A 13,901-nucleotide genomic window follows, 5' to 3' on the forward strand; every position below is an offset into this window, starting at 1 on the left:
TTTAAATAAGTGTGTACAGCTGACCTTTGAACAAGACAGGGGTCAGGGGCGCCAACCCTCCCTGCACTTGAAAATCTGCGTATAACTTATAGTCAGCCCTCCAACCATGCTGTTCCTCCATAAATGCAGTTCCTCCATATTCACAGATTCAACCAACCGTGGATTAGGTAGTACTGCAGAATTTACTACTGAAAAAAATCACCTATAAGTGGACCATGGGCAGTTCAAACTCGTGTTGTTTGAGGGTTAACTGTATTTATATTTTATATAATATTAATAGAATAGCAACAACATTTAGTGAATAAAATGTGTAATAAAATGGCTGGGACAAAGCAGCATTGTGCAAAGCATTCTATGTTCATTATCTCATTTAACTTTCACATTTATGAAGAAAGATCCTGTCTCAACAAATGATCTTCACTTCAGACAAATCAAATGGAACATATGTCAGGTGTAATCACAATATAAATATTCATGCACTGTATAGCATTTATGGTAATATATATGATAACATATGTGTATGTGTAATATGTGTGTATTTGCATATACATGTTTATAATAGATTCTGATTAAAATATATTGTGGGGACTTCCCTAGTAGTCCAGCGGTTAAGACTCCGCACTCCCAATGCAGGGGGCCCGGGTTCAATCCCTGGTCAGGGAACTAGATCCCGCATGCCACAACTCAGAGCCTGCATGCCTCAACAAAAAGATACCACACGCTGCAACTAAGACCCGGCACAGACAAATAAATAAATAAATATTAAAAAAAAAAAAGAAATGTTATTAAAAATATATATATATTGTGGAAGTGTAAAAAAAAAAATATATATATATACATATTGAACACATATTCAAGTAAAATAGGTTAGGAGATACATAAGTTAATCAGTTTAGTAACCCTGAACATCTACATTCAATTAAACCTAAAGATAATGAACTAGTATGAATATATACTCTACAAATAAATATGCTTAATCAAAAAAAAAAAACAGAAATAAAGAAAGACCATGTCAATCAGAAGGGGAGGTTATTCAACTATTCAAGTATAGAAAATAGCCGGGTCAGAAGCAAACACTGGCAGTGCCCATCCCAGCCCGTCCAGAAGAGAGCCATCAAGAGTTTACAGCCTCGCTGGCAAGCTTATCCTTGCTGGGTGCGGGGCAGGGAAGTTGTGGGCAGCAGGCCTAGATGGTTAACACCAGGTTCCCTAACTCCCCAAACCCTGATCCCGGGCCTCCAAGCAACCTTCTGATTATGATTCAGGTTCCATTAGGCCCACTACAGAAGCTATTCTGGTCATGCAGACTTTCGAGTATCCATGTCTGTGATAATTCTTACCCTTAATGAAGAAACATATTCCAATTTTATTTTCAACAATTAAAATACAGAATATTTTTAAAAATAGGAATGTTAAACTTTGAAAGTAATATAATCTGCTGTGGGATTTTTTTTTTTTTGGTATGGTAAAATATACATAAAATTTACATTTTAACCATTTTTAAGTGCACAGTTCAGTGGCATTAAGCACATTCACACAACCATTACCACTATCCATCTCTAAAACTTCATCAATCCAAACCAAAACTCTGTACACATTAAACAGTAACGCCCATTCCCTCATCCTCCTAGTCCCTGGTAACTACCATTCTACTTTTTGTCTCTATGCATTTGTGTTGTGGTGGTTTTAAAACATGTCTGTCATCAAGAAGTGGAGTCTATATTCCCTCCCCTTGAACCTGGACAGGTCTTTGTGATTGCCTCAAAGAACAGGAATCAGCAGAAGTAATGCTGTGTGACTTCAGAGACTGAGTTACCAAAGGCCGTGCTGTTTCTGCCAAATGGTTATGGGACACTTGTTCTAGGAGCCCGCAGCTGCCATGCAGAAGTCCAGCTATCCTGGGACTGCATATGAGGAGACCAAGTAGAGAAACCACAGAGACAGACAGAGAGAAACTTGTGGAGTCCCTGCTTTTTTTTTTTTTTTTTTCCATCTGTTGGTATCATCTTTAATTTCTTTCATCAGTGTCTTATAGTTTTCTGCATACAGGTCTTTTGTCTCCCTAGGTAGGTTTATTCCTAGGTATTTTATTCTTTTGGTTGCAATGGTAAATGGGAGTGTTTCCATAATTTCTCTTTCAGATTTTTCATCATTAGTGTATAGGAATGCAAGAGATTTCTGTGCATTAATTTTGTATCCTGCAACTTTACCATAGTCATTAATTAGCTCTAGCAGTTTTCTGGTGGCAGTTTTAGGATTCTCTATGTATAGTATCATGTCATCCGCAAACAGTGACAGTTTTACTTCTTCTTTTCCAATTTGTATTCCTTTTATTTCTTTTTCTTCTCTGATTGCCGTGGCTAGGACTTCCAGAACTATGTTGAATAATAGTGGTGAGAGTGGACATCCTTGTCTCGTTCCTGATCTTAGAGGAAATGCTTTCAGTTTTTCACCATTGAGAATGATGTTTGCTGTGGGTTTGTCATATATGGCCTTTATTATGTTGAGGTAGGTTCCCTCTATGCCCACTTTCTGGAGAGTTTTTATCATAAATGGGTGTTGAATTTTGTCAAAAGCTTTTTCTGCATCTATTGAGATGATCATATGGTTTTTATTCTTCAATTTGTTAATATGGTGTATCACATTGATTGATTTGCATATATTGAAGAATCCTTGCATCCCTGGGATAAATCCCACTTGATCGTGGTGTATGATCCTTTTAATGTGTTGTTGGATTCTGTTTGCTAGTATTTTGTTGAGGATTTTTGCATCTATATTCATCAGTGATATTGGTCTGTAATTTTCTTTTTTTGTAGTGTCTTTGTCTGGTTTTGGTATCAGGGTGATGGTGGCCTCATAGAATGAGTTTGGGAGTGTTCCTTCCTCTGCAATTTTTTGGAAGAGTTTGAGAAGGATGGGTGTTAGCTCTTCTCTAAATGTTTGATAGAATTCACCTGTGAAGCCATCTGGTCCTGGACTTTTGTTTGTTGGAAGATTTTTAATCACAGTCTCAATTTCATTACTTGTGATTGGTCTGTTCATATTTTCTGTTTCTTCCTGATTCAGTCTTGGAAGGTTATACCTTTCTAAGAATTTGTCCATTTCTTCCAGGTTGTCCATTTTATTGGCATAAAGTTGCTTGTAGTAGTCTCTTAGGATGCTTTGTATTTCTGCGGTGTCTGTTGTAACTTCTCCTTTTTCATTTCTGATTTTATTGATTTGAGTCCTCTCCCTCTTTTTCTTGATGAGTCTGGCTAATGGCTTATCAATTTTGTTTATCTTCTCAAAGAACCAACTTTTAGTTTTATTGATCTTTGCTATTGTTTTCTTCGTTTCTATTTCATTTATTTCTGCTCTGATCTTTATGATTTCTTTCCTTCTGCTAACTTTGGGTTTTGTTTGTTCTTCTTTCTCTAGTTTCTTTAGGTGTAAGGTTAGATTGTTTACTTGAGATTTTTCTTGTTTCTTTAGGTAGGCTTGTATAGCTATAAACTTCCCTCTTAGAACTGCTTTCGCTGCATCCCATAGGTTTTGGGTCGTCGTGTTTTCATTGTCATTTGTCTCTAGGTATTTTTTAATTTCCTCTTTGATTTCTTCAGTGATCTCTTGGTTATTTAGTAACGTATTGTTTAGCCTCCATGTGTTTGTCTTTTTTACGTTTTTTTCCCTGTAATTCATTTCTAATCTCATAGCGTTGTGGTCAGAAAAGATGCTTGATATGATTTCAATTTTCTTAAATTTACTGAGGCTTGATTTGTGACCCAAGATGTGATCTATCCTGGAGAATGTTCCGTGCGCACTTGAGAAGAACGTGTAATCTGCTGTTTTTGGATGGAATGTCCTATATATATCAATTAAATCTATCTGGTCTATTGTGTCATTTAAAGCTTCTGTTTCCTTATTTATTTTCATTTTGGATGATCTGTCCATTGGTGTAAGTGAGGTGTTAAAGTCCCCCACTATTATTGTGTTACTGTCGATTTCCTCTTTTATGGCTGTTAGCAGTTGCCTTATGTACTGAGGTGCTCCTATGTTGGGTGCATATATATTTATAATTGTTATATCTTCTTCTTGGATTGATCCCTGGATCATTATGTAGTGTCCTTCCTTGTCTCTTGTAACATTCTTTATTTTAAAGTCTATTTTATCTGATATGAGTATAGCTACTCCAGCTTTCTTTTGATTTCCATTTGCATGGAATATCTTTTTCCATCCCCTCAGTTTCAGTCTGGATGTGTCCCTAGGTCTAAAGTGGGTCTCTTGTAGACAGCATATATATGGGTCTTGTTTTTGTATCCATTCAGCCAGTCTATGTCTTTTGGTTGGGGCATTTAATCCATTCACGTTTAAGGTAATTATCGATATGTATGTTCCTATGACCATTTTCTTAATTGTTTTGGGTTTGTTTTTGTAGGTCCTTTTCTTCTCTTGTGTTTGTTTCCCACTTAGAGAAGTTCCTTTAGCATTTGTTGTAGAGCTGGTTTGGTGGTGCTGAATTCTCTTAGCTTTTGCTTGTCTGTAAAGCTTTTGATTTCTCCATCAAATCTAAATGAGATCCTTGCCGGGTAGAGTAATTTTGGTTGTAGGTTCTTCCCTTTCATCACTTTAAGTATATCATGCCACTCCCTTCTGGCTTGCAGAGTTTCTGCTGAGAAATCAGCTGTTAACCTTATGGGAGTTCCCTTGTATGTTATTTGTCGTTTTTCCCTTGCTGCTTTCAATAATTTTTCTTTGTCTTTAATTTTTGCCACTTTGATTACTATGTGTCTCGGCGTGTTTCTCCTTGGGTTTATCCTGTATGGGACTCTCTGCGCTTCCTGGACTTGGGTGGCTATTTCCTTTCCCATGTTAGGGAAGTTTTCGACTATAATCTCTTCAAATATTTTCTCTGGTCCTTTCTCTCTCTCTTCTCCTTCTGGGACCCCTATAATGCGAATGTTGTTGCGTTTAATGTTGTCCCAGAGGTCTCTTAGGCTGTCTTCATTTCTTTTCATTCTTTTTTCTTTAGTCTGTTCCGCAGCAGTGAATTCCACCATTCTGTCTTCCAGGTCACTTATCCGTTCTTCTGCCTCAGTTATTCTGCTATTGATTCCTTCTAGTGTAGTTTTCATTTCAGTTATTGTATTGGTCATCTCTGTTTGTTTGTTCTTTAATTCTTCTAGGTCTTTGTTAATCATTTATTGCATCTTCTCAATCTTTGCCTCCATTCTTATTCCGAGGTCCTGGATCATCTTCATTATCATTATTCTGAATTCTTTTTCTGGAAGGTTGCCTATCTCCACTTCATTTAGTTGTTTTTCTGGGTTTTTTTCTTGTTCCTTCATCTGGTACGTAGCCCTCTGCCTTTTCATCTTCTCTATCTTTCTGTAACTGTGGTTTTTGGTCCACAGGCTGCAGGATTGTAGTTTTTCTTGCTTCTGTTGTCTGCCCTCTGGTGGTTGAGGCTATCTAAGAGGCTTGATGGGAGGCTCTGGTGGTGGGTAGAGCTGACTCAGTCCCTGCTTTTTGAGTGTTCCAGACCAGGCATCAGACGTGGACATGATGAAGCTCTGTTACAGGTTAAACTGTGTCCTCCAGAAAGGTGTATTGAAGTCCTAACCCCCAGTACTTCAGAATATACTGGAAATAGGGTTGTTGGCAGACATAAGTAGTTAAGATGAGGTCATACTGGAGGAGGGTAGGCCCTTAATCCAGCATGACTGGTGTCCTGTGAGAAGAGACACAGACACACAGGGGAGAAGCCCACGTGAAGACCGAGACACAGGCTGGAGCGATGCAGCTACAAGCCAGAGAATGCCAAGGATTGCTGGCCACCACCAGAAGCTAGGAAGCAGCAAGGGAGGATTCTTCAACAGAGGCACTGGAGAGAGCTTAGCCTTGTTCTTCTGGCTTCCAGAACTAAGAGGATAAATCTGTGTTTTTGTTTTCTTGGTTTTTTAAAAAAATAAATTTATTTATTTATTTTTGGCTGCGTTAGGTCTTCGTTGCTGCACACAGGCTTTCTCTAGCTGCGGTGAGCGGGGGCTACTCTTTGTTGCGGCGCGTGGGCTTCATCATTGCGGTGGTTTCTCTTGTTGCGGAGCACGGCTCTAGGCGCACGGGTTTCAGTAGTTGTGGCACGTGGGCTTCAGTAGTTGTGGCTCGCAGGCTCTAGAGCGCAGGCTCAGTAGTTGTGGCACACGGGTTTAGTTGCTCCGTGGCATGTGGGATCTTCCCGGACCAGGGATCGAACCCACGTCCCCACCATTGGCAGGCGGATTCTCAACCACTGCACCACCAGGGAAGCCCCCAGTCTGTGTTGCTTTAAGCTATCTAGTTTGTGGTACCGTTACGGCAGCCCTAGGAGACTAATACGCCTTCCTTCAAAACGCTCTCAGCCCCAGCCACCACCTGACTTCAATCACATGAGAGATCCTTAGCAAAGCTGCCCAGCTAAGCCCAGTCCACCCCCAGGCCCATGAACAAAACGAACAACTGTTACTGTTTTAAGCCATGTTTGTTACACAGTAATACATAATTGAAATAGCTGCCTTTTGCTATTAATACCAGCAATGTTTACCAGAAGTGTGTTATTTATTCCACCTCCGCTACCAGCGCCTCCTGGAGCAGTATCTCCCCGACACTGGGAAGGAAGCCTTTCAGCCATGGGCTGATCTGCACTCAATCCCTTAATATCTTCTGCCTCATTCCCTTGGCCTGACTGTCTTTGTAGTCACAGACTGTCCCCTTTCTTTTGATCACACTGCAACCAATGCAGGGGGGTAGCTTATGCATTTCCAAGTGATTACAATTATCAATGTTAGATGAGGGCTTCCCTGGTGGCGCAGTGGTTAAGAATCCGCCTGCCAGTGCAGGGGACACAGGTTCAAGCCCTGGTCCGGGAAGATCCCACATGCCGCGGAGCAACTAAGCCCGTGTGCCACAGCTACTGAGCCTGAGCTCTAGAGCCCATGAGCCATAACTACTGAACTCACGTGCCACAACTACTGAAGTACGTGCGCCTAGAGCCTGTGCTCCACAACAAGAGAAGTCACCGCGATGAGAAGCCCGCGCACCGCAACAAAGAGTAGCCCCCGCTCGCTGCAACTAGAGAAAGCCTGCACGCAGCAACAAAGACCCAACACAGCCAAAAATAAATAAATAATTAAAAAATATATACATATCTTAACAACAACAACAACAACAAAATGTTAGATGAGTATCTCCCAGAAAAACCGAAGCTCAAATTTAGTGTCTATTAAGTAGAACAGCAGAATACAAAATTATATGTACATTATGGATATAATGTTCTTGAGAAAAATACATCAATAAGCTAAAAACTGGAAGGAAAATACCATTATATGCATGGTAGAGATATAATAGCTACATTTACTAAGCTCTTACTTTGTGCCAGTCACTTTACGAACATAACCCATAATCCTCACAACGACCCTGTAAGGAGGGTATTATGATCCCCGCTATACAAATGAGGAAACCAGCTCTAAGAGAAAGTAACTAGGAAGGATAAGGTGGTACAGTTAGAAAGTGGCACACCCAAGGCCAGGGTTCATTCCCCCTACCATGCATGGATTTCTCTTTCCTGTTTAATGCTACTATTGCATGAATACATAAATCCCAGAGCCCAGAAGTCTGATCCCGGCATGAAGGTTCCTGGAGGAGCAATGGTGTGGCTACCTCAGGGAGAAACGAGACCACATACCTAGATGCAGCTGGACATCTTTCACCTCCAGGGTGCTGGACTTGCGATGCCGAGCAAGCTGGCACGCTGCTGTCACCACGCTCTCGATAAAATCATCAGCAATCTGCAGCAGCATCTGGGGGAAAAAAAGTGGGGGAGAGTAACCATGACACTGGCAGGGCAGGCTCCTGTTGCTGGGACAACTGTATCTGCTTGAATCACATATTCAGTCAGGCTTTCTAACAGAAGGCCTGGAATCAGCATTTGAGCGAAGGTGGGGAAGAGGAGTAAGGACCACAAGAGAAACACATTAACTCATTAACCAGGTTGAGAGAAACTCACACCTTTCTGAGGATGTACTTTCCATACTTTCTACCAAGCAGCTATCAACCAGCCCAACCCCTACCCCCTCCACATCTTCTTATGAATTAGGTAGGAAAATAAAAGTGAATCATTAAATCCTCACTCCCTCATATTCTCTTAAAGCATTTTTATTTCCATTATCTCACCTAGTCCTTATAATCATCCTGTGAAAAAAATGGGGCACAGATTTTACCCTAACTCTACAGAGGAGGATGCTAAGATTCAGGGAGATTAACTTGTTCATGGCCATGTAACTATTAAGCAGCAAAACCAGGATTCAACCTCAAGGTTCTGAGTCCAGATCCTGGATTCTTTCCAGTTCATTATCAATTATTTCTAGACTGTGTGAAGAGCAAAATCAGAATTCTGAAGTTAAAAATCTACATTAAAAACACTGAAATTTTGATCAGTGAATACCTTCCTCATGGCTTCCTCTGCTGACCAAAAAAATAAAATAAAATAAAATTACAACTATAGTTATAAACATTCCTTGTTCTGCTGGACTATCAATGCATTGTCATCTTTCCTATGGAACCAAATGGATACCACCTAAAGGAAAGATTTCTAATTAAACATGGCAGATCAACTCTAAAAATGACCTCCTCTCCTTCCCTACACCCATTAAAATAACAAGAAAGGAAAAAAAAAAAAGACATATAAATCCACAAAGACAACAAGAATAGGAGAGAAAACCTTAATGGACAAGATATTCCAATAAACTTTTAAAGTAAATTTTTGTTAAGAGGTAACAAAGGAAGAATGGGAACTGACCTAGCAGACAGAAGGTATAACACAAATGCACGCAGAGGGGACGCCAATGAGAACGAACTGATTTGCCCTCCGCAACTCCTAAGAGATCCAGGATTTGGAGGTGTGATTAACCACAGAAGACTGGACTGAGGTATGGAGCTAAAAACTGGACAACTGTTACATGTCTGTACAGAGTAGTCCCCCAACCCCCACACTTCAAAAGCAGCCAAGTGACTTCCCACACGTACCTGACCCAGAACACAGTAGGTTTACTCCCCAGAAAAACTGAACAGGAGTGGCTACAGATGAGAGTACACCAGCCACAGAGGAGACAAGGGAAAGACACAGCCCCTTTCTCTTGCCTTGCTTCCAGAATGTTAGAAGCTAGAGATAAACCCTCCAGATAGGAGACTAAAGGATTTTTCTCTGCATATACCAAATGATTCCAGAGAAAAGACTTACAGATACTGATTAGGGAATCCCCCATTAAGAAGGCTGACTATGGACAAATTATTCTGAAGTGAAGCCAGTGGTATGCTGGAGCCAGATTAGATGAGGTCATGAAGGCCAATTATATGCATTTCTTCCAATCCTGCATTCAGTGACAAAATGTTGATAGCTTAAAATAGGGCATAGTGAGAATATTTACACCACAGAAATCAGGAAATGCTGAAAGTCAGAGTCTTTTTCTCCACAGAGCTGGTTGTTAAACATTTACCAACACATGACTGGGCAAAGACCATCAGTCAATAAGTTCTGCTTCAAATCAGGTTTTTAGTGGCTCATTCTTTAAGAACGGATAGCCAGGATCACCAGACATTTGAAGAAAGTCTCCAACACTAAAAAGAAAATAAACAAACCAAAGGGGAAAAAAGGGACCCAGAGGAAACAAAGACAATGCAGGGAAAAGAAGAAAATGTCAAACAACGTAATTAATATCCTTAGAGAGAAAAATAAGATACTACAACCGTAAAATAAGAACAGAATGGCTTAGGGAAAAAAAAGTCAACAAGAAAAAGTTCATGGAAATTAAAATTTTTATTATAAAAGAAAGTTAAAATTTAGAACATAAACTAAGGAAAATCTCCCCAGCAAGTAGAATTTAGAATTACAAAGAAATGAAAAAAGAGAAAAGATAAAAAACCTAAGAGGATCAATGCAGAAGATCCAACATTCAACCAACTGTCATTCTACACAGAAAGAAAATAAGCAGAGAAGAAATTATCAAAAAACTAAGATTAAAAAAATGGAATCTTCATACACAGCTGGTGGGACTGTAAAAGGATGGAATGCTTTGTAAAAACAGGAAGTTCCTCAAAGGAAAAACACAGAGTTACCATATGACTCACCAATTCCAGTCCTAGGTAGATATCCAAGAGAAATGAAAATGTATGCCCACAGAAAAATTTGTACATGAATTAAGAAAAAGAAAGAGGGGCTTCCCTGGTGGTGCAGTGGTTAGGAATCCGCCTGCCAATGCAGGGGACACGGGTTCGAGCCCTGGCCCGGTAAGATCCCACATGCCATGGAGCAACTAAGCCCATGTGCCACAACTACTGAGCTTGCGCTCTAGAGCCCGCAAGCCACAACTACTGAGCCCGCCTGCCACAACTACCGAAGCCCGTGCGCCTAGAGCCCATGCTCCGCAATGAGAAGCCTGCGCACTGCAACAAAGAGTAGCCCCCGCTCACCGCAACTAAAGAAAAGCCTGTGTGAAGACCCAATGCAGCCAAAAATTTAAAAAAAAAAAAAGAATATTACTTAGAAATACAGAGGAATGTTCTAGAAACAATTAAAACTGTTGAAAGTGACTGCCTGTGAGCAGCAGCCTATGCCCTTTTTGACAGGCAAAAGTAGCAGTACTGTTAGGTATAAAGTGCTAGGCATTCTCCTAGGTGATTTGTATAAGTTATTCATGGGACCCTGACAATAACCCTGTAGATAAATAATATCATACCTTACCAACACAGGAGGAAGCTGAGTCTCAGAAAAGTTAACTGACCCACCCACAGAGCCAAGTCTCAAATTCAGACTTGTCTGCCTCTAAAATCTGTGCTCTTAACGGCTATTCTATACTATTTCTCAGGGACACAGTCTCTGGGGTACCCAATCCCACCTTACCTCCTCCACATCTTCATCCAATTGCTCATTAGGATCCACTTCTCTTACTAAGTCTTGTAATTTCTTCTTGGTCAATACCTAAAGTTAATGAGAACATTTTTTTCAGCCAAGTAGCAAAGAAACAAACACCTCATTACCCTATAATGAAAGGCTATCAATTTGTTGGGTTTGGTTTCTACTTTCCAAAGAATTATCAGTCTGGCTTACTTGGTGCTATTACTACAAGACTATAGTCTCAAGACAGAAATAGCCTAGGGAAAGGCAAAATAAGCAATATGGAAGAGAGGCCAACATCTGTCAGATAGTTTTAGTAAACTCTACATTAATTTGCAATTTTCTGACCACCACAAGTTGTACAGTGCCTCTGCTGCCTTTGGACAAGCTCTTCTACCCTTCTTCCTACCTGCTCAGCTCACAGTGCCTCCTTTCTGAAGCTCTCCCAGCCCACCCAGGTAAAAGCAACCACTTCCTCCTTTGGCCTCCACTGTACCCTGTGTACCCTTCTATCATTGTGTACGTTTATAAACTTGCCTGTTTCTGACTTAATAGGCTGAAGGCTCCTTGAGGGCAGGGAACATGTGTTCATCTCTGTATAACTAAATATCGATATTTGTGAAAGTATGTACAACTATGATCCCTCTTTCATAAAGGAAATGTTATACCACATATATATGCCACTAAAGAAGGATCAAAAGACATACACTAAAATGCTAACCATAGTTATTTTGGGGTGGTGGTAGAATTTTGGGCTATTATTCTTTCTCTTTTTCTAAAGTTTCATGATAAGCATTGCATGACATTGGAAATAAGGAAAAAAAAATTTTTTTTAAATAAATATTTGTTAATAATGTCTCAGATCTATCCATTCAACCATCACTTAATTCAAGCCTTTGCCACATACCTTGATTTACTGCAAAAGTCTTAGACTTGGTGTTCCTCCCAGTGCGACCCCCTTCCTACCTTTCTTGTCCCCTTACTGTCAAGTTAATCCTCCTAAGATATACGACTTTTATTATGTTACTTTTAAGCTTATTAAATGTTTGCAAAGATTGTTTATTGACTAAAAGTTCCAACGGAAACTGACTAGCATAGGCCTAGTATGTTCTGCCGTAATCCCACCTATACAATTTTATCTCCTGCTCTTCTCCAACACCACACCCATCATGGGCTGGTCTCCTGAATACCTGCCCAACACTTCCCATTCACCATTGCTAGTTCCTCCCCCATTCTCTTGAACTGTTGTCTCCTCATCCTATTCTACCCAGCCTACAAGGCCCAAGTCAAGAGAGTATACTTATTTCTTATGGCTCTGGAGGACAGAATCAGGATCATGGGTAGAAAGAGGGGGTCAGATTTTAGAATCACTGCAGAAAATAAAGGCAGCAGCTAGATGAACTAGGAGAAAAGACTGGAGGCAAGAGTACTTTTACTACAGGAATAATGAATAATGAATCCATTAATTATTTAACTATTTTATTTTATTTAACAAGTATATAGCATATATATTTATATATAAATATATAAAAACCTGTCACAGGCAAGGTGTTGTGTCAGTGCATGTATATATGGATGTATGTATATGTATATGCATGCACACACATAAATACTACAAAGTAAAAACTGATAAATGTACATGATATTTCGATAAAGAACTTGAGAAGTCTGAGAGGAAGAGGCAGCAGCTGAGATGGACATCTCTCAGAGTATTACTGCTTCAAAGAACAGATAAGAGGTGCCCACAGAGAACAAAAAGCGGATGATACCTGATTGTTTTCAGGGCTGAGACGCCCTCCCGTCCCAGGAGTGCCTGGGATCTTTACCATTGTAGTGCTATTGGCCATGGAGCCTTGTGGAGGGGTGCTAGCTGGTTCCGGTTTTATTGATGAGAAATTGGACAGGTTGATTAGGGCTGAGGGGCCAAACTGGTTCATAATCTGCCGCGCTTTGGACTTCAGCTCATAGAGCTTATCGAGATCCTGTTTCTTTTTGGAGCTATGAGGACCAAGGCCAATCAACTGTAGAAGAAAAACAAGAGAATTAGCTCTGGAAGTACATGTAATAAAGGATGAGTTTTAAAAGTAAAATTCTATGAGGTCTGTCAGACTTTGAAGGGTCTTCATTTGATACCTGCACATTGAAAATGGAGGGAATGAAGAACGTTCATTGCTCTCACCTGATATTTAGAAACCATCTCTTCTCCAAAAGCTAAATAAAATAGTCCACACAAGTGAAATAAAGAAGAAAGTAAATGAAATGAGGAATCTTATGTACAAAAATAAACTAGAATGAGAAAGACATTTCTGAAGACTTTGTAAAAATAGAATACTTGGTTAAGTACTACATGCATTATTTTTGAACATCAAATAATGCTAAACTCAAATAAATCATGGCACAATCACATACTTGAAACCTAGTCACAAAACTTCAGAAAACAGATTAGTTCATTTTGGCGTTTCAAAACATGCTTAAGTCTATGTCAGGGCCTAATAAACACAGTTTTTAGCAATTGTTAAAAGTAAGCTCTTCACTGTCATCAAGGGCAAATTTTCTCTGAGTGTTAGCAATCTTTAAATACATGCAGAGTCCCTAGGCTGGAGCAGCCAAGACTTCTAAATTTTAGAGCCATCAGGCTGACTCCGTGGACATCAGCTTTGGTGTCATCAAGATCAGAAGCACATTCAGGAAGTTCCACCCACAGTGACCTCAAGGAGCTTACTTACAGCTATCTGAGTGTCTAGATCTTTAATTACATCAGCAACGGCTGTGAGCCCGGTGAAATGAGAGGCAGCCATTTTCAAAAGCTACCTGTAAATGAACAACTGGCATCAAGCACCACCCTTGCCACAGAACCATTTCAGTTGCATGGCCTGCACATCTTCAACAAGCAGAATGCAGGCAAACTGACTGTGGAGAACGTTTCCTTATTCCAACTGGGCACCAAGAAAAACATCTCCATTTCTTTCATATACAGCTTTTAAAATTAATTAAT

The 13,901-nt window shown here is 40.0% G+C and overlaps 1 protein-coding gene across 2 annotated transcripts in view; it reads right to left on the minus strand.

Annotated features, from left to right (window-relative positions):
- The window catches only part of TAF12 (TATA-box binding protein associated factor 12), a 31,366-nt gene that overhangs the window by 3,606 nt on the left and 13,859 nt on the right, over positions 1-13,901 (minus strand). For both annotated transcript variants that reach the window (XM_068537833.1, XM_068537834.1), the window contains exons 2-4: positions 12,676-12,927; positions 10,913-10,990; positions 7,700-7,814 (exon numbers count right to left, since the gene is read on the minus strand). In XM_068537833.1, coding sequence (XP_068393934.1) covers positions 7,700-7,814; positions 10,913-10,990; positions 12,676-12,843 — 361 coding nt within the window. In that variant the 5' untranslated portion in view covers positions 12,844-12,927. The remainder of the gene's footprint in view (positions 1-7,699; positions 7,815-10,912; positions 10,991-12,675; positions 12,928-13,901) is intronic.

The sequence above is a fragment of the Eschrichtius robustus genome, chromosome 3 (assembly GCF_028021215.1).
Source record: "Eschrichtius robustus isolate mEscRob2 chromosome 3, mEscRob2.pri, whole genome shotgun sequence".
Lineage (NCBI taxonomy): Eukaryota > Metazoa > Chordata > Mammalia > Artiodactyla > Eschrichtiidae > Eschrichtius > Eschrichtius robustus.